The sequence below is a fragment of the Dreissena polymorpha genome, chromosome 10 (genome assembly GCF_020536995.1).
Source record: "Dreissena polymorpha isolate Duluth1 chromosome 10, UMN_Dpol_1.0, whole genome shotgun sequence".
Classification (NCBI taxonomy): domain Eukaryota; kingdom Metazoa; phylum Mollusca; class Bivalvia; order Myida; family Dreissenidae; genus Dreissena; species Dreissena polymorpha.
The window spans coordinates 73,645,271-73,666,127 of NC_068364.1; the positions used below are offsets into that span (position 1 = coordinate 73,645,271).

Genomic DNA, 20,857 nt, shown 5'->3' on the forward strand with positions numbered 1-20,857 from the left:
TATAAAAAATATCAACTGCCGCTGGTAGTAGCGTCTAATTATAACTTTTCAATTACGTTTCAAACCTGAACACCAACGGATTGCATGTAGCGATCTAATAATATATAAGAGCCGCTCTATGTGAACAAGGAAGCTTAATGCATGTGTGTAAGGTGAAGTACTAGACAAGCCTGTGACGTGACACAGGCGCTTTAGAGACGACATCTTATGCTTTTATGGATTTTTCGTTTTAAGGACGTCTCTTCTTAAAGTAAGTATGCGCTGAATTGTCGTTCCTGTCTAGCCTGGACAGACGGCACAGGCTAAACTGGGACGATATTGATTGATATGAGTTAACCCCCTTTTTCCAAGACTGATTTTCATGTGTTTCAGCATCTGTCTTAAGTATGAAAAATTGAGATTTTATTATATATAGATACCATTGTTTAAATCTTCCAGCCATCACGACGCCGACGCCGATAACTACGACGATGATGCCTATAACGCCACCGCCTTCCATTGACCCGCCAGATTCCGGTAGGTTTTCAAGTGTTAGCGGCTTTGTTTCACTTAGCTTATCACGTCGTTTTTTAAACTTCCACACCCCATTTTTAATTGTTAAACTTTCATTCCTCCATTGTTCGGTTCGAAGGTTTTTGACAGTAGTTCCCTTTTTATATGTATTTAAAAACACTTTTAGTTGCGTCGCACCTAAATCGAAAAGTATGTTTGTCTTAGGGATGAAATTCTGAAAACACATTAATATTGACTATCATGTGATGTTTTCGACACAACCGGAGTTGTTGTCCTTTAATAAGAATAACAAAAAATGTTTTTTTACTTGTTTAGCTCGTTACTTAACCCTTTGCATGCTTGGAAGTTTGTCGTCTGCTAAAATGTCGTCTGCTCAATTTCATAAATAAGCATTTTCTTCGATTTTTTTTCAAAGAATACTATCAGAATAGCAAACAGTTTGGATCTGGGTCCAAACTGTTTGCAAAGGCCTTCAAAATTCGGTTCCAGCACTGAAAGAATTAAAAACGTATTGCTGCCATAGAGCTTGAACTTTACACCAGCATGTAAAGTTTCGTGCCTCCATTTTTTGAGTTGGATGTTTTCGACACAACCGAAGCTACGTCCAATTTTTATATATCCCAAATGTGTTTCATTGAAATTCAGTTGTACTATTTATGCACGCAACGTAATACTAGATAATGCTCGGACAACCATGAACTCACAGTGGTAAACCTAAAACGAAGAAAATTATATGATTAAATATTTTCTTAGTCTAATAATTGTTTTAATTTACAAAGAATCAAAATTGTCGTACATAAAGTTATTTGTAAAAGTTCTTTGAAACGATGCAGTCCGCTGTTGACGTCGATATGTTTTCCATGGAGAATGACCTTGTTGTAACATCTGTCTCAATTATCTAATAACTATTGCTGCTACAGGAGTGAATCTTTACAAATAATCATGTTCCATTGTTTTCGACATCAGTGTATAGTTTTCAAATAAAAGCGGGGTTTTTTTTGGCATCCGTGTCCTACAGCCACATTCTAGTTCATTTTTTTTAAGAATTGTGAAGTTATAATTCCATGCACAATATCGGCGATCCACCCCCACCCCCTTTAATTAACTGAAATTTTTTGTAGGACTCATTTGTACGGTGCCTGGTGACGTCATTTTCGTACTGGACGGTTCCAACAGCATCCACCCGAATGACTGGATCAGACAGCGCAACTTCGTCTCCAATCTTATAAATAACCTTGAGGTATGAAAACCATGTGACCCACTGTGCATTCGCGGTTGGCTTAAAAAGAGCGCGCTTTAAAATGTTAAATTTAAGTTACTCGGTTAATCGGACCGTTTTCGTTTACTAGTTATTGTTGTGTATTAATATTGACATTAAAAGGTTGAGATTGTTTATATGTGTTAATGTTTTCTTTGACGCCTTCATTTATTCAGAAAACCAGTCCTATGTTATGAATCAATCCGCAAATAATCGTAGTCCCGAAACGCATAATATTTAACCCAGTTATGCCTAGTGGACTCTCCCATCCTTCTAAATTGGATCAATTTATTTCCAAATTAGGATGTCCAGTATATTTATTTCTATATTTAGAATATTTCTTACAGAAATTCCTTTAAGCATCATGCGGCGTCTCATCTGGATCCACGCTGTTTGCCAAGGCCTTTTTTCTAGACGCTAGGCATAAATGGGTTAAGGACATATATTTTATACAATGACATACACGTTTTATAACGCGCTACCTCATGTACGCTGTCCTCTTTTAGCAACAAAACCGTTAGCGTGATACAAACATTTATTTAAAATCAAATTATCACATTTTCGATTCGTAAATGCAAAAAAAGAAACTAATTTCGAAAACATTTCATATTTGCTCGTAGATCGGTCGCCAGTATATTCACGTCGCGGTTGTGGTATACAGCACCGGTATCGGTGAAGTCATTCCGCTGGTCCCCTTCCAGCCACAGTCAGTACTTAGCAACCGCGTGGGGAAGCTAGTCCAGCCCAGTTACGGAACAGACACAGCCCTGGGTAAGGAAAAGCCCCTTTTTCCCACCTTCATAGTCCTCGTCATTAAGTACATCGTCGCCTTAGAAAATCCTCGTTATCTTCATCATCATCAACATCATCATTTACACCATCGTTATCATTAAAACAGAAGAAATATCATCATCAGCATCGTTCACCTTATTATTCTTATTAAAGGTATGAACAAATGCAAATACACCCGTTATAGACGGAAACTGAGTTGCAACGCTACGTTTTTGCTTAATCTATGTATTTATCTTTCATATGCTAATAATGTATAGCGAAAGCTAAATATAGATATATTTTGCATAACTCGCGACGCTGAAATGATTTTCGCCTATTGCATGTTTTATGATCATTGATATATTATTTGATCGAATTTACCAGGTTTTCGATATCAACGACGATAACAAATATATTTCAATAAATTTAGGTAAAGTTAAGTTCTCGCTATACGATTATATGCAAAACGACGATCTATTCCGCAAACGGGGACTTTTAAGAAGGCCGCCATAGTTTAACACGTTCAGCATAATAGTACAAACTATCACGACCGTTATTGTCCGCGTACAATCTGTTGCCAACCTCTGTGTACCACTTCCGGCAGGTATCGAGAGGGCTCGACAGATCCTCACGGACCAGGGCCGCAAGGACGCTCCGAATGTCGTCATCGTCGTCACCGACGGAAAGTCCACACACCCCGACAGGACGCACATCCAATCGATGATGGCGAAGGCTGATGGTAGGAATACATACATCGTCGGTGTCCACGTTCGATGAAAACTGATTAGCTCTGAAAATTCCGGGCTTTATGCATGTGCGTCCACATAGGCTAATCAGGGACGCCACTTCCAGCTTGTATCGAATTTTTCGTTTAAAGGAAGTCTTTTTTTAGCAAAACAAAACAGTTGAGGTGGAGGTGTCGTCCGTTCTAAGCCTGTGCAATATGAGACGACACATACATTAAACCCCATTTTTCCACAGCGAGGATCATAGATAATGATGTTTTAAGATTATGATAACGTAGATATCAAAGGTAAGTTGAATATGTGCCAACTAAAATAATTTGAGTTAAACATCCATTTAGTCGTAATTACGATGGACGGTCGTATTTAGGTCACAGAAGGCTTTATGCAGTCCGAAATAACCGCAAATCTTATAACACATGTTATTCTTTGGACTTATTACATTGTAATAATAGTATAATATTTTGCAAAAAATGCTACTAAGAATAATCCCCATACGAGCTACAGGCATTTAAAAGTCGTATGTCTGCTCAGGAGTCACAATGTTCGCCGTCGGTGTCGGTCCTGACGTCTTTGAGGACGAGATGCACAACATCGCATCATCCGGTGCTCAAGTGTTCAAGGTCGCAGACTTCGTGTCGCTCCAGAGCATCATAAAAGTGCTAAGGGATAAGATTTGTCAAGGTCAGTGTTGTGAGATTCAGCGAGGATATACCTCTTGTTTTAGGAATCAAATATGTATCAAGCGTGAGATCTGATTAGCGAGAACAATACTATTTAGTTAAATAAAAGATAGTTCAACTATGCATTTCTGTATATATCCCTGTTTGGATAGTTATGTCAATGTTGAAAGCATATTAAGCAAGAAAACGGCATAGTTGAGTGGATTAATATGTACCATGGATGTGTTGACGTTAAATCTATATAATTATAACGAAAAATGATAAAAGATTTCAGCAAATTACCCCCAAACCTTTATATGTATCGTGCTTGAAGCCTGCGTTTATATTTAAAACAAGCGCCGTTGTTGTCCTCTGCCAATCCTAAATAACAGCATCACCATTAACAACATATAAACGTATATATACACAAGCATAGAGGTGACATTCACTCGTCTTTTTTCTATCTTGTTCCCACGACTTACTAACCCGATTGAACGACTTACTCACTCGTGGGAACGAGTTAGCTTTGTCGTGGGAACGACTTACTAAGTCGAGGGAACGAGATAGAAAAAAGAGGTGTGCACAACTAAATAAAAAAAGAGCGGTGCTGTAAATAAAGGACGGTGCATTAAACAATGCAATAAAAAGAGTATTGAATGTAACCTCTATGTCACAGTATATATACGTTAGGGTCTATCAATTTTGGACATCATAAACTTCTTAATACACACATCCAAAATTGTTTTGTTCCAAGCAGTTACTCATGTATGTTGACATAGGCTTGTACCTTGTGACGTTTTCTTTTTGACATGACATGTTTCTTATAACGTTTTGTTTCCTCTGCCGGCAGTCGTGCAAACGACTACGTCGGCCCCAGCCACGATGCCGACCACGACGATGCCGACCACGACGGTGATGGTGACGCCGTCATTAGTTCAGCTCTATCCATGTGAGTAAAATCCAAACGTAAAACTTTCCTGTGGAAGAAATCCAGACACGAATATAGGCTTGGATACGTGTATGATTTGATATCTTTGTGGCATTATTTATGGCGTAGCTGAATATTCAAATTATACTGGCCTTCGGTTAAATGGTTTTCCACTAGATCTACAACTTATTTTTTGTAAAGCTCGAATTCAGTGTATACAAGACGTAGATCAATACGCTGTGGACATAGAAACAAAAGCACAATTCTTTGTGGACACAGAACTTATGAAATGAACACAATTCATACCGTGGAATGATTACTTAAAATCAGTAAATTAATAATTCTAAACCTTCTAACATACTTTTAGTAGATAATATCGTAATTCAAGTGTACATTTATACAAGACGATGAGCAATATATATTGTGGACATAACACGTCTTGTGTTAGGGTAGAATTTTACATAAATTCCTGGTTGATGACCGCTTGAGCATACGGCTGTGAATCCGACTGAAAAAGATGATAAATTCGTTCGTTTGTCGTCTGGTGCCGATAATAATTGCAGACAGACGACCATTATATGAGTCACGTTCTGAGAAAACTGGACAAAATGCATGTGCGTTAAGTGTCATCCCATATTAGCCTGTGTAGTCCGCACAGGCTAATCAGGGACAACACTTTCCGCCTAAACTTGATTTTCGGTAAGGAGTGACTTCCTTGAAACTAAAAATACCATAAAAGCGGAAAGTGTTGTCCCTGATAAGCCTGTGCGAACTGCAAAGGCTAATCTGAGACGACACTTTTCGCACAAGCATTAAGCCCAGTTTTCTCAAAACGTCACTTATATGATTGGCAACACATTCCAGGTCGTCGCATTGTTAGGCGAATGACATCGCTTTTTCAAATTCAGTTGTTTTCTGGCCAGTAGCTATCGTATTTATTTATTGTCTGCCACGACTTGACTACACATGTGCACCATGTGGATTTGTTTGGTATAATGCGCACTCCACAGGCTAATCTGTGACGATACTTTACGCACATACATTAAACCCCGTTTTCCAAGAGCGAGGTTGATATGGTACTTTATGAACTTGCAGGCGACGAGAGCCGCACGGAGGCAGATATCATGTTCTTGGTGGGCGGTACTAAAACAATGAGCCCATACGATTGGATGATGAGCAAGCACCTTGCTGCAAACTTTCTGGATGGGCTTGCGATCGCTCGAGAATTCTCGCACGTCGGCGTCGTCGTGTCGGATTCTGGCCGGTCTGACACCATCGGAATGTCGCCATTTAAAGCCAAGTATGTGCTCTTTTCGAATAAAATCCCGTTTGTGTTTTTGTTTTTTGCCAATTTATGTCGAATCGACGTTTTTATAGAATTTATTCGCGAAGGCGTTAAAATATATTTTGTGTCTTTTGATTTTTGGATAGAAATAAAAAATATATATTATTAAAACGGTTAATTTTGCACAAATATATCAGTCACCGAAGAAAACTGCAAAATTGGGGTTTCGAACGTTAATTGTCCCCGTTTGACCATCATTGCACAGTAAGATCGCATGTTCTGTCTATAAAATACCATAAGGTAGTACTATGAAAAGTGAAAATTCAGCCGTTCGCCAAAAACGTGTTATTTGTTCTCACAACGCTCGAAGAGTGTGGATCAAACACGTGTGACCTTCTGAATGCCTATCTGAAACCATATTTATTTACCTTGTGTTCCAGAAAATATTTACAGGAAATGTTCCGCGGGTTACTCCACCCGAATGGCGACATGGATACTGCGACCGGGCTGCGCAAGATACAGAATTTCTTTGACGCCTCGGGACGCCCCAGCTCGAAGAAACTTGTCGTGTACCTCACGAACGGCGCGTCGGCGTCTCCTGCAGATGCCGCCAGGGTAAGTCATGAATCGGCGAATACTTGTTGAGTTTGGCATTGTTTTAATTTGCGCTGCAGCCTCATTGTTCTTTATTGTCGATTTCGTGTTTCCGATTTGCGATCGAGAAATCTTACTTGCGTTTATCGTAAAATTTTAATCGATTAGTATCATGCTTGTTAAATCGACACAATACGCCAACAGGTTTCAACACATCCGATCTTAAACCAATTGGGTTTTTATCCTCTACTTATATATGTTAATTTCATGGGTAGAACCCATTCTTGCTACCATCTTGAACATTCTCGAAGAGTATTGAACGATTACATAAACTTTTTTAGCGGACGCCATATTAAACAAGCCTCACCGATGATTATTTGTATATGGTGTAATCAAAAGATGCTCTTTCCGCCAAATTATATCCCTCCTCATTATATGTCAACCAGGAAGCCGACATCATGAAGCGCAAAGGCGTGGACATCGTCACCATGGGGATCGGCAACCGGCTGAACAGCGCAGAGCTGCAGGCCCTGGCGTCCAAGCCGACCTTAACTTTCAGCAGCCCAGACAGCGTTAGCTCATTCCGGCGTCTGCCTGAACTGCAGCGCGCCGTCTGCGAACGTACGTACTATAACAATTATCTTTATTTCCGTTACACATTTCATAAAGCTTATGAACAATTGCAACTAGTTTGTGTGTGTCATTTGTTCTTGTTTTATGTATTCACTTGTTTTTATGTTCGACAAGAGTCGTATGACAACGTATTATACATGTATTTTACCATATGAGTTTTACCAACATGACGTCATTTCATAGATGTAATTTCTCAGTCAAATAAGAAGTTGCCATGCATTCACAAATGAAACAAATTAAATTTTCTGATAATAGTGTACTCGCCATTGCAGTTCTTCGCAAGCCAATAACAACAACACAAGCACCAACGACTCCAAGTAAGTCGATAGGGTTATGAAGTGTGTGTTACTGTGTGCACATTTAGAGATACGCGGAAAGTTGTAGTATCTGTTCAACATTTCGTCATCGGATACTGACAATAACGCGATAACGCGATAAAACCACGATAATTATCCTCAGTTGTAAAGGAGTTCGGTCTATAAATGTCGCAGTTCATTTCTTGACATCTGTTGAATAGTTCTAAATTATATCCGATAAATAAGTATGCTTCAGAAATGCGGTCTGTTAATGTTACAGTTCATTTCCTGGCATCTTTTAAACAGTTCTAAATCCGATAACAATTGCAACAGTCGTTCAAGGATGTCTGTCTGTAAATGCATAGTTTGTAAATTACACAATTTAAGTGTTGTTGTTGTTAATGATGAAATTCTTTATAAATACCAACACTTCTGTCTTAGTTGACAGCGACTCTTAACCCAATCATGCCTAGCGTCAAGAAAAAAGGCATTGGCAAACAGCGTAGACCCAGATGAGACGTCGCTTAAAGGAATTTCTGTAACAAATATTCTACATATAGGAATACGTATACTAAACATCCCTAATTTTGGAAATTATTTGATCCAATTTAGAAGGATGGGAGAGTCCACTAGGCATAAATGGGTTAACTTGTTTAAGCCTTCTTCTTAAAATTATAAATGGTATTTTCTGGAACATTATTTACGTGTATATGTACAGAGGTGGTAATCATGGGACGACCAAGATAGCGAAGTCGACATTTTTCGCCGTTTTATACAATTTAATACTTTTTTCATTTTTTAAATGCCGCCTACTTTCCAGCCATATCAGGAAGTAAGTGATATGCGTTTATTTTGTATTAATATTTGCTTTATGTCTAGACTTCACTTTCTTTCTGATATGGCTGGAAAATGAGCGGCATTTAAAAATATGAAAACCGTAATAAAGGGTATACAACGGCGAAAAATACTTGTCTCAGCATGGACGTCGCCATCTTGACTTCCTTACGATCATCATGTGATTACCCTCTCAGATGTTCATATATATATATATATGTTTCAAGCTCTATTATATTTAAATTTTTAACACTATCATTTAGAACATACAATCGTACTCAAAAGTTATTGCGCTGTTCATGATTTCATGCGAACCAGAGCATTAGTTGCGCACATGTCTATGTACATAATGAACAATCTTGCAACATTTGATTGGTTTCACAGTATATTTTTTGAATACTTAATATTTAAAATATTATGTATTACTTTTGTATTACGATTTGACAATACCATCTATTGGATTGTTTGTACATTAAACCTTCTGAATCTTATAATAAAAACAAGTTTAAGAGAATTGTTATACAGCGAAACAGGTAAAACTTTGTCAATATATTTTTGCTTATATAACTTTATATGTTGTTGAGTGGAGTTTCTGTGGTGTTGTAGCATATACTTTAAATCTATGTCATATATGTTGATGTAACTTTGTAAAATGTGTGATGAAGATGCGGGTTTGTATTGACATATGCCTTAGAAGATTGTGGGCGCCTGATTTATTCATAGAATGCTCGTAACTAGCAAAGGGACATCACTCTTAATGCATACTGTCTGAAAGCAAAGTCCTCCTATCTTGCTGCAAACGAGGTGCTTCAAATTGTCAATTATAATTATAAATATAACATGGACGTTGCGATTATAATTATAAATATAACATGGACGTTTCACATTTTAAGTCTTAAGAATTTCTGGCAATATTAAATAACGTTTTAGAAAAGGGAAGCGACGCCATGATTTGGAAAATGCACACGCATTAGACAGATATTAGATGCACATATTTTCGGTGTTTCTGTTCCAAAATGGCACGTCTAATGATGTTGTAAGAATACAAAATTACACAATTTAAGTGTTGTTGTTATGATGATGAAATTCTTTATAAATACCAAAACTTCTGTCTTAGTTGACAGCGACTCTTAACCCATTCATGCCTAGCAGTCAAGAAAAAAGCCTTGGCAAACAGCGTAGACCCAGATGAGACGGCACATGATGCGGCGTCTCATCAGGGTCTGTGCTGTTTGCTTAAATGAATTTCTGTAAGAAATATTCTAAATATAGAAATAAATATACTAGACATCCCTAATTTTGGAAATAAATTGATCCAATTTAAGAAGGATGGGAGAGTACACTGGGCATAAATGGGTTAAAATAAACATGTGGGACACACAAATTATCTGTGTGAAATGCATTTCCGGGAAAATCAGGCGCCTTATGGGTTAGTAAGTAGAATATTAACTGTATGGGTAATTATACTATTAATACACTGTGGAATGTACGCATAGAGGTCATTCAAGTTAGATTATTACGTATATGTGTAGTAGTTGTGGGCCATAGACAGGTGACCGTAGTAAAGTGTATGTTCTTGTACGCAACGTTGTGTTGATTAATATACACTATAAGTATGTTTATAACATGCGTCGGGCTGGAACACTGATTTTTTTTGTCGTAATAAAGGTGATTTGAGGTGAGATTATGTGCTTGTTGGATGTGTTTTTAAGTGTATACTCATTATCTATTGGGGAGGGGTCTAACTACATCAAACCATATCAAATTATGACAAAATTCAATTTTTTTTAAATGTGGTCAAATAGTATTTAAGCTGAATTATGTGTCCATTTTTAGCATCTTTAGATGTTTGCAAAATTAATATGTGACAACTTTTCGAAGTCACCACATAGTGTTTTTCTTCTTAGAATTTGGTGTTGGATAGGGAAGAAAAATAATAATCAAGCAATGCGACGTCGTCATTAATATTAAAGGAAATTGTTCGCGAACATTGTAATGTAACTTGTAATGCATTAATGTCTATGATTAGCTCTCAAATATTAACCTGGCACTCATGCGCTCTGTTTGTATAATATGCACGATCGCATATGTTATGAACGTAAACACGTTTTTCCGTGCACGTAACCACGATGTTAAACGCGCGCCCAGGGCTGTTGATGATATTCACGTATCAACCGAATACTATGAGGTCCTCATAGTATTCGGTTGATACGTGAAATTCTCAATACGTTGATGCATAGAAGACAGTATGAGGTTATAGTTTAAACCCATTTATGCCTAGCGTCTAGAAAAAAGGCCTTGGCAAACAGCGTAGACCCAGATGAGACGCCGCATGATACGGCGTCTCATCAGGGTCTTCGCTGTTTGCTTAAAGGAATTTCTGTAAGAAATATTCTAAGTATAGAAATAAATATACTAGACATCCCTAATTTTGGAAATAACTTGATCCAATTTAGAAGGATGGGAGAGTCCACGAGGCATAAATGGTATCAACATTCTATAAAGGTCGCTAAAAATAACCGTGACACTCACTTAGTCACATATAAATACTCCAGTAGTGTCGTGCACGAGATAAATGGCATTATTATACCTCGCATGAGTATCCCATGCCAAATGTCCATGCACCCATGCCTGCGTTATGATAATATTCCTTGAGTTTGAAGTGCAATATAGAGTATTCGTGCCGGGTCAATGTTTGAGAGCGCCCAGTACCATGTATGGTTTCGTATACTGTGAATGGGGTCGCCTATGTACACACGGTGACGGTGGTAACCAGGGTGATTAATACCGGACTCTCATTTCACCGGCTAGGTGATCTTTGCGCAGGTTGTTTGATCGACAGCGGGACGGGCTACAACCCCGTGGCAGGGGACTGCACTCGTTACGTGCAGTGCTGGCGAGATGGCCCCCATATCCGGGCCCTCGTGCGCTCGTGCCCATTCGGACAGTTCTGGGACGCCGACGCAATCACGTGCAGGCCGTCTTTCCTAGTGCGATGCTCTGCAGGTAAGATATCTTTCGATTCTGATGCAACATTCTTAGCATATTTATGTGAAGTTAGATGTTTCGCAGAGGAAGTAGTCCGTTTCGCAGAGGCAGTAGTCAGTTAGTCATGCTATCTTAAGCCTACGGTCAAACCTGTAGGTCAAATGTTGAGCCATTTTCTTCTCCGCTCCGTATGTCATATATTTTCATTAAACCTTTTCTGCACTGTTTGCGTCATTGAGACGGTATACAAAAAAGATAAGCATTGCATGATTTTCGAAGGATCAGGCGAAACTTAAAGATATTCGATCCGATGTTTACGATCGATATGAAGAAGACATTGGAATATCACACCAGCTCTATGTCGACCTGCAACTGTAATATAATTATAGCCCCATTACGCGTCAACTGTTTTTGTCCGCTCCATACTCCATAAACATTTTGAATGGTTTTCATGAAAAGTGGTTCCAAGGGTCTTGCTCATTGAGATTTGTGTTAAGGTTAAAGTCAACCTCGAAAGCTTTGAACGTCCATTTACATGCACGCTATTTCTTGTGTTCTTTAATGGATTATTAAGAAAATGGTATTAAATGCTTATTACATTTCAAAAGTGCATAAGATTGGAAACAATCAGGCCACCCTAGAGTCAAGGTCGCAACGTTAAGGTAAATGGTCGATATGGTTGTCCTTTCAACGGTATTATCGCATTTGCATACACCAATGCTTTATATATATTTTGAACTCAGAAATATAAATGTTATTTGATATGTAACCCATCCATCAACCACGTTAATTGCTTTCTCCGTCCAAAATCCATTGGTAATAACATTCGTTTTGCGAGTAGCTAGGAAATTACATTTAGCCTTTAAACGGACGTGTTAACAATATTTTCGTAATCGTGAAAAATGTCATTCAATATAATAACTAACAAATATATAAATTTTTTAAACTAAATTGCAAGAAAAAATGAATGCAAAATAATATCGTTCCCGCGTCTTCTGGAATAAAAGCCATCGCGCTACCAATTCACCACGCCGCCTTTCATATTGACGGGAACCATAACCGCTATGCTATTACTTGACGTATTTTACACAGTATCGATGCAAAGCGTTTAAACGCTATAACGTGACAAAAGCTTTATTATATTACTGATTTCGAGTGATTATTATCCGTGAATGAACCACATGTATGAATGCATATATTTCTGATATAATATTTGAAAATTCATTAGATAATCTGTTTTTTACCAACTGTGAACAAAATCCCTTTACACCAGATTTAATTTTTCAGATCCGTGCCGCTCCGCGGACTCAATGTTCACATACAGCATGCCGGAATACGGATGTCGAGGCTACTGGAAGTGCATTGACGGCTTCAGCGTCGGCCACTGCTGCCCCGCCGGAAGTGCCTACGTGGACGGCATGGGTTGCCGAGAGACGAGCACATGCAGCGAGATGTGTCCGCCGAGAGGGGGCGTGGCCGTAAACCGTGAGTATTAATGGGGATAATTTGTAGGTTCATTTTTTTGTATTTAAAAAATCCCACTTGTTCTGTTTTCTTTTTTAGAATAAACTGCTTTCATAACTATTGTAAGCGGCTTTGTTTTCCTACATTATTCATTAAATCGGTTATTTTATAATGTGTTTATTTATCGGGGTTCGTTATTTTAAATTGGTATTTTAAATAATGTTCTCCATGAACAGTAGTGACCTCTTATCATATAACTATTTGTTTGCGAGAGCAGAGAGTTAGTTATAGAAACAAATTTACCGATTTAGGATCTAAACTATTTAAATGAAACCGTCTGATGTGCAAGTAATGATCGTTTTGCGGCATCACGTTCACAGATATATTTGATATCTCGTCCCTAGCAACGTGTGACAGGAAACCTCACTGGGACTCGCGTTACTACATCGAGATTGTATACGGCCGCGGAGAAATAGTCCGTCCATGTCCGGCTGGGACTATTTTCTACGAGAAGAAATGCGAGTGCGACTTCGGCTTGTCCGGTCTGCTTCCCGCCACACCGCATGGTGAGGATTGTTGTTAAAAGATGGTTTTTGCTGCTATTGTTATGTTCGTACTTTTACTCGTGTTGTAGAAAATTGTAATAGATTTTAATAACTCGTAAATTTCATGGATCTGCTTTGAGATTATGTTTCAAGTATTATCATTTTATATCATAACATAAACAGTGAGATCGCGGTGGTGTAGTGGATGAGGTGTCCGCCTAGCGATCGGGAGTTCGTGGGTTCGCTCCCCATTCGGGGAGCATTCTCATTATCTCCCACATAGACACCTAGTACTGGTTCTTCCCAGGAAACGGACTTGATAATGTCCCTCTGCCTATAATGCTTTAAAGGGCAATTGGCAGTATGTATAGACAGATAGACAGATGTAAATGACATTTATTTTATTAACCTTGTATGTTTGGCTTGGTGAAATTTAACTTGTAGTATAATAATATGCAATAGAACGAAAAATGTTGCTTTTGATCGATGTTTCATTGATTTCTTTTATATTTTTCCATGTTTTTTAAACGGCATTTACTTATGTTAACCCATTTATGCCTAGCGTCCTGAAAAAAGGACATTGCAAACAGCGTAGACCCAGATGAGACGCCGCATAATGTGGCGTCTCATCTGGGTCTGCGCTGTTTGCTTAAATGAATTTCTTTATGGAATATTCCAAATAAAGAAATAAATATACTTGACACCCCTAATTTTGGAAATAAATTGATCCAATTTAGAAGGATGGTAGATTCCACTAGGCATAAATGGGTTAATTATGTCCGTTTTATGTCCAGTCCAATGTCAGCCCGCCGCATCGTTCCCATTTAACCTTGACCTAATGGACAAGTCTCAATTCGGCTCGAATGTCGGAATCAACGGGGTGCGACGGACAGACCTCGGTACCGCTCACTTTAACCACAACGGAACCAGCAACATGAACCTTTGGCGATTTGCTGGCGGCGACTGGGGTAACCAACTGGTGATTAAATTCAAGTTCCGGTTCGACTTCAGCAATAAACTCGTCGACTACGGCGGCATTCCCGTCGACCTCGGTGGACCGGATATGGATCTTGGCCTCGTCAGCGACTACCACATGACTGACATTGACTGGCGGCTCTGGGACCGCTTGCGTCAGATCCGGTCCCTCGAAGATTGGAGGCGTCTACTGAACGAATTCGGCCAGTCGCGAACATTCTATATATTTCTGGGAACGCTCGGTTTCAAACCCGGAACATCAAACTCCCATCAGGTGTTGAGCATATTGAGCACACCTGAAGCATATGCCCAGTTCCAGATCTTGCTAGACCAGATGCAGGGGCGTCTGAATGCCGATGTGAACATCGACAGGGCAACTTCCGGCGGCCTCAGGGAGATCCTTACGCTCCTTCGGTCAATGAGGGATGTGATAGACTGGGGTTTGATAACGCGGCGACTAAGAGGAGAGGAGACAGTCACCGTGCCACCTAACGCCATTGCGCATGTAAGCCATCTGATAACCGCTGCGCGAAACGTTTTGTAACGTATTTCTTAGAATCCGAACTATATTTGGTTTCTTTGAAATCAAAACTATAATATCTAGATTGAAATTAAGCAATATCGAATGAACACATTCATGGAATTATTTTTTTTAAAGGCTTTGGAAATAAAATCCTTGACTTTGCGACCATAATTCCCGGGCGTCAACCAATCGATAGCTTCAGCATGCAAGTGTTTGAACGCAAATACAAATAAGTTTATGAAGCACGAATGAATATTCCCCAAAATCAGAAAACGCTTATTATTATTGTACCATTTTTCTATTATGATAATCTGTACTATTTTGATAATGCGTGTTTTGTATTATTTTAAAATGTAAAAAGTCAAATATGCGCATCTGCGATGCAAATATGTGAACGTGTCTACTTATATTAATAATTTACAACACTTAAAACAATATTTTTCAATCTTCAAACCATGTAAAATGATTTTTTTTAAGTTTTCGGGCGCTTAATTTCCGCACACAACCTGTTAACAAAATTCGTGGCGCGGTATTTTCGGACATACAGGTTTTGTTCATAATTTAGTACTAAATTTTCTGACGGCTTATTTTACTGTGTAATTACTAGAATTCCTAAATGTTGCGTTATCTTTGCTTACAACCGGAGCAGAGTCATAAAACCTTGCCGACGAATGCATAAAGGCATTCGACCGTAATATTAGTGTTATTTGGTAAATTACAATGTATACCGGTAATAGACACTCGTTTCACACACAAGCGTAAAGTGAAACATGTTTGAAAGTAATTTATACTAAAAGGCGTTGTAATTTACAACCACAATTCGTTGAAACAATTTACATTATTCACATTACATTCCCGTATCCTAGCGGCGATACAATATTTAAACAGTCACTATTAATACTGAACACCTCATTATTTATCCTTGTATATACATTTTTGGACATGAAAACAGTATTTTTAAGTGTCCGAAAACTTACAGTAATAAAGGTATTAAATATTTTGTAACCCATGTAAGCATCTTCAAATTAATCATTAACCGCTTCAGCTGACCGGAACTGGCGAGTATCTCTGGGACGGCAGGTCTTCAATGTGGATCCGGACCGCTCCTTCCGGTACTTTACCTATACCACCGACCGTAACTTGGCAGGGTGCAGACGAACACCTCCTGAACATCGGCGGCACCGAAACGGCGTCAGAGTGGCGCTTCAACGAGAAATCTGGTGAGTTGCAGACATAACATCAGGTAATATGCAGTGATGCATATCATTCGTCGTAACAGATTAGCATATTAATCATACACATTTTGGTCATAGCATAAGCTTATATGAACTACTGTTTGTACATTTTAGCAAATTGTAGCTATTCCAGGCTTGCACATCACAGCAATACTGTCAACACATACTATATAGTCAACGCCAAACTGCGGAAAGTATATAGGGACCCAGTATGTCGACCTAATTCACTTCGATGATGGCAACGCGCAAACTATTTGTGTATTTGTATAACTCTAATTTTACCTACGTGGACTACGAACGAATTTCAGATATGTATACCGAAACTGGATTGAAAGCGCAAATATCGGTGCAGCAAAAAAAATGCCGTTAAAGACACTAACGTATTTTTCAGTTGGCGTTGCCGTATTAAAGTTCACTTTGAATTGTGTGCATTACGGAGATTAGAAATAAGTTACTTACCCCTTGAGACGTCAGATGCCCGTCTTTCTTAAATTGGACGTATTTCTCTTAATAACGTTACATTATGAGACGAGACTGCCGTGACTAAATAATTGATTTGCACAATATATAGTATATGGGACTACGGTACATCATTGTCAATGTCCCATGGGACTACGGTTCACCATTGTCAATGTCCATTGAGACTACGGTACACCATTGTCAATGTCCCATGGGACTACGGTTCACCATTGTCAATGTCCCATGGGACTTCGGTACACCATTGTCAATGTCCCATGGGACTACGGTTCACCATTGTCAATGCCTCATGGGACTACGGTTCACCATTTTCAATGTCCCATGGGACAACGGTACACCATTGTTAATGTCCCATGGGACTACCGTACACCATTGTCAATGTCCCATAGGACTACGGTACATCATTGTCAATGTCCCATGGAACTACGGTACATCATTGTCAATGTCCCGTGGGACTACGGTACATCATTGTAAATGACCCATGGGACTACGGTACTTCATTGTCAATGTACAGGACTACGGTTCACCATTGTCAATGTCCCATGGGATTACGGTACACCATTGTCAATGTCCCATGGGACTACGGTTCACATTGTCAATGTCCCATGGGACTACGGTTCACCATTGTCAATGCCCCTTGGGACTACGGTACATCATTGTCAATGTCCCTTGGGACTACGGTACATCAGTGTCAATGTCCCATGGGACTACAGTACATCATTGTCAATGTCCCATGGGACTACGGTACATCATTGTCAATGTACCATGGGACTACAGTACATCATTGTCAATGTCCCATGGGACGTTCACAATTGTCAATGTCCCATGGGACTACGGTTCACCATTGTCAATGACCCATGGGACTACAGTACATCATTGTCAATGACCCATGGGACTACGGTACATCATTGTCAATGAACGGGACTAAGGTTCACCATTGTCAATGTCCCATGGGACTACGGTACACCATTGTCAATGTCCCATGGGATTACGGTACACCATTGTCAATGTCCCATGGGACTACGGTTCACCATTGTCAATGTCCCATGAGACTACGGTTCACCATTGTCAATGTCCCTTGGGAGTACGGTACATCATTGTCAATGTCCCATGGGACTACAGTACATCATTGTCAATGTCCCATGGGACTACAGTACATCATTGTCAATGTCCCATGGGACTACAGTTCACCATTGTCAATGTCCCATAACCGCTGCAGGTCAGTGGGAGCGCTACGCCGCCATCGACATCGGCGGAGGTCATCACGGACAGTACGAGTGGCTGACCGCGTCCGACGCGCGAGCCGCCGGGGAGCAGACCTCGCAGACTTCCGGTAAGAATATTCGCTTAGTCATGTTAAATGTTGCACGTGCGCTCCATGTCGCACTTAACATTCACCTACCTAACACTATATGTAGAAAGCAACACTTATTATTTTACATAGCGTCCAATATCGCAAAGCTGACCTAAATTATTGTCAAAACCAAACATTCAGGTCTCGAAAATTTAATGTCTAATCTGTAACAGTAATAGTCGCTAAAAAGGTATATTTATTATTGTTGGCGTCGACATTGCGAAATATGACTTATTCAGATTAGTATTAAACTTTTGAACGTTTCTGTATATATCGATATCGAAATCTTACCTACCCTTAGTTGCCGCCATAATAATGCGCTTTGCTGAATAATAGTTTAACCCAACAAATCAGTCACATATAAAGAAGTATGCTGGTGAGTTTTTACGTAGAATGACGTCTTATGATTTTCAAATTAATATCTCAAAGTTAACGGTCAAAGGGACCACTTTGCTTGAAGTCGTTGGACATAGATTTGGTACATGTCTTGTTTAATAAAAAGTATTAAAAAAAGTAAGTGGACTGTAACTCGGTTCTGTTTCAGGTAATGCTGGGGTGGAGTTCTGGCAATGGAACGCGACTGGCTCCCAGCAGCCCATTCGGGCGTCAACGTCCGTAAACGGTACCGGGTCCTACGCCGCAACAGGAAACTCTTCCGGTGGGATTGCTGGCATGTCCTGGCAGGATATACTCAATATGCTAAATGATGCTCAGGTATAGACAAATGATAAAACTGCTTATATAAATCCTGTAATTAAGCGCTAGAAACGTGCTTTGAACACACGCCATTCCTTGATTTTTTCACAAGCTATGTAATGTTCTCATATACGTTCATTAAAAAATAGCTTATTTGTGATTAATATTGCTTTTGTAGAACAACACTTCCGGTACGTGGCAGTGGACAACACACGGCACATCCGGTGACACGACGCGCGCAGCAAACCAGCAGGCTCTGGAGGCGTTAATGAGGCAGTTCAATATTGGTGGCGGAGGAAGTGGCGGTGTCGGTGGCAGCGCAACGTGGCAGTGGAACGCATCAGGTAAAGGAAGTTCATGTGGATATTTAAATAACTTAATTAATTTGTTAAATCACGAGTTGCTGCCTAAAACATACATATACAAAGTATATTCTGATTTAACTCACGTTCAGTGGTTCAATCTTTCATAATTGTATCTCTTTTGTAAAAAAACATTTTCTTGTTTTTAGTTTCTTTGTGGGGTAGATTTTTTATTTGCTCCAAATAACTCAATCTTAAGAACTAACATAAAACCATTTATAAACCATTTGCAGTCTTAAATAGCCCATTGTTCAACTCGTAAAATGAACGTTTTCATGCAACGGTTTCGTATTAAACTTACTATGATGTCACTTCAGTTGACCGCCCGACAAGTCAAGGTTTAACCAATCAACGTTCGAGGCTATGTTGAAAGAACTCAGACGTCGAGTGGAGGAGGCCCGCCTTGCTGAATTAGGGGCCTCGCTAACTGGTGGTTGGAACTTCCAGACGGGAGGCGGAGTTACGCAGAATTTAGGAGGAACCGGTCAAATTGGTGGTGTCGGTCAGGCCGATGGATGGGGTTTCCAAATGGGCGGGGGAGCAGGTCAAACTGGAGGTGCTAATATGATCGATGGGTGGAACTTCCAAACGGGCGGAGGAGCAGGTCAAACTGGAGATGCTAATATGATCGATGGGTGGAACTTCCAAACGGGCGGAGGAGCAGGTCAAACTGGAGGTGCTAATATGATCGATGGGTGGAACTTCCAAACGGGCGGAGGAGCAGGTCAAACTGGAGGTGCTAATATGATCGATGGGTGGAACTTCCAAACAGGACTCGGGGCCTCACAACTTGAGAGCGGAGCGGGTCAGACCGGAGAATGGAATTTCCTGACCGGCGGAAGCGCAAATCAGGCTGGTAGTGGAATTGGGCAGACGGACGGTTGGGCTGGTCAGTTTGGTGGAGAGGCAGGTGTTACCGGCGGCTGGGAATTTCAGACAGGAGGAGGGACTTTAAATGCCGGTGGAATGGCAGGTCAAACCGGTGGCATGTCGAGTCAGACAGGAGGGGCCTCTGGTCAAACTGGCGGATGGTTTGGCCAGACAGGTGGAACAACTGGTGGCACTAAATCCGGTAAGTTTATATCGTCATATGAATGTATGATGTAACTCTTAATTTATAAATAAAAGCGTTCATATGTACGCTGTGTCTTAACAGTCTTTCGATATTTTGCAGTGCATGCATTAATTGTAAGGTATGTTCATTTTCAGGGATGGCCGGGTCAGGCTTTGATATCCAAGAATTCCAGCGGATGGTACAGGAAATGGCAGCGCGCATGCAAGGGGGCGCAACTGGTGGATCTGCTCAGACGTCGTTCAACTTGTCTGGAGAGTTCTCTCCCTCTGGAAACACGTTCACAGGTTCGGTTAAGTGCGTTACTATTATGGTAATGTAATCTCTACTAGTGTTTTTGTCACCGCATGCTATAGACAGACAAACATTAAATATATTTGCAACACATATATATGCAATCAGATATTAATAAGATTAACGCGGTTGAAAGACGAGTCGTATTATGGGCTGCGGATTTGTTAGTGGACAGAAACATTTGACTATAACCTAATTTTGTCCAACATATTTACTTAGCTTTGCAAAAAAAATATAGTCATGAGAGAATACTTTCACTCTATACCAATGAGTCAATTCTCTATTTATGGTCAAAATTTAAATATAGCAAAAACAATCCTAATCGCCTCGTTTTGAGCCTACCTTCGCCCATTCC

The 20,857-nt window shown here is 39.8% G+C and overlaps 1 protein-coding gene across 1 annotated transcript in view; it reads left to right on the forward strand.

Moving 5' to 3' along the window:
• The window catches only part of LOC127849230 (uncharacterized), a 54,731-nt gene that overhangs the window by 17,332 nt on the left and 16,542 nt on the right, over positions 1–20,857 (forward strand). Inside the window, exons 10-29 of the mRNA XM_052381950.1 lie at positions 439–516; positions 1,635–1,753; positions 2,392–2,542; positions 3,147–3,281; positions 3,820–3,969; positions 4,798–4,896; positions 5,971–6,175; positions 6,601–6,775; positions 7,201–7,375; positions 7,660–7,704; positions 11,329–11,523; positions 12,793–12,990; positions 13,374–13,535; positions 14,309–14,994; positions 16,058–16,232; positions 17,944–18,057; positions 18,623–18,792; positions 18,953–19,118; positions 19,510–20,208; positions 20,346–20,495. Of these exons, the coding sequence (XP_052237910.1) occupies positions 439–516; positions 1,635–1,753; positions 2,392–2,542; positions 3,147–3,281; positions 3,820–3,969; positions 4,798–4,896; positions 5,971–6,175; positions 6,601–6,775; positions 7,201–7,375; positions 7,660–7,704; positions 11,329–11,523; positions 12,793–12,990; positions 13,374–13,535; positions 14,309–14,994; positions 16,058–16,232; positions 17,944–18,057; positions 18,623–18,792; positions 18,953–19,118; positions 19,510–20,208; positions 20,346–20,495 (4,047 nt within the window). The remainder of the gene's footprint in view (positions 1–438; positions 517–1,634; positions 1,754–2,391; positions 2,543–3,146; positions 3,282–3,819; positions 3,970–4,797; positions 4,897–5,970; positions 6,176–6,600; positions 6,776–7,200; positions 7,376–7,659; positions 7,705–11,328; positions 11,524–12,792; positions 12,991–13,373; positions 13,536–14,308; positions 14,995–16,057; positions 16,233–17,943; positions 18,058–18,622; positions 18,793–18,952; positions 19,119–19,509; positions 20,209–20,345; positions 20,496–20,857) is intronic.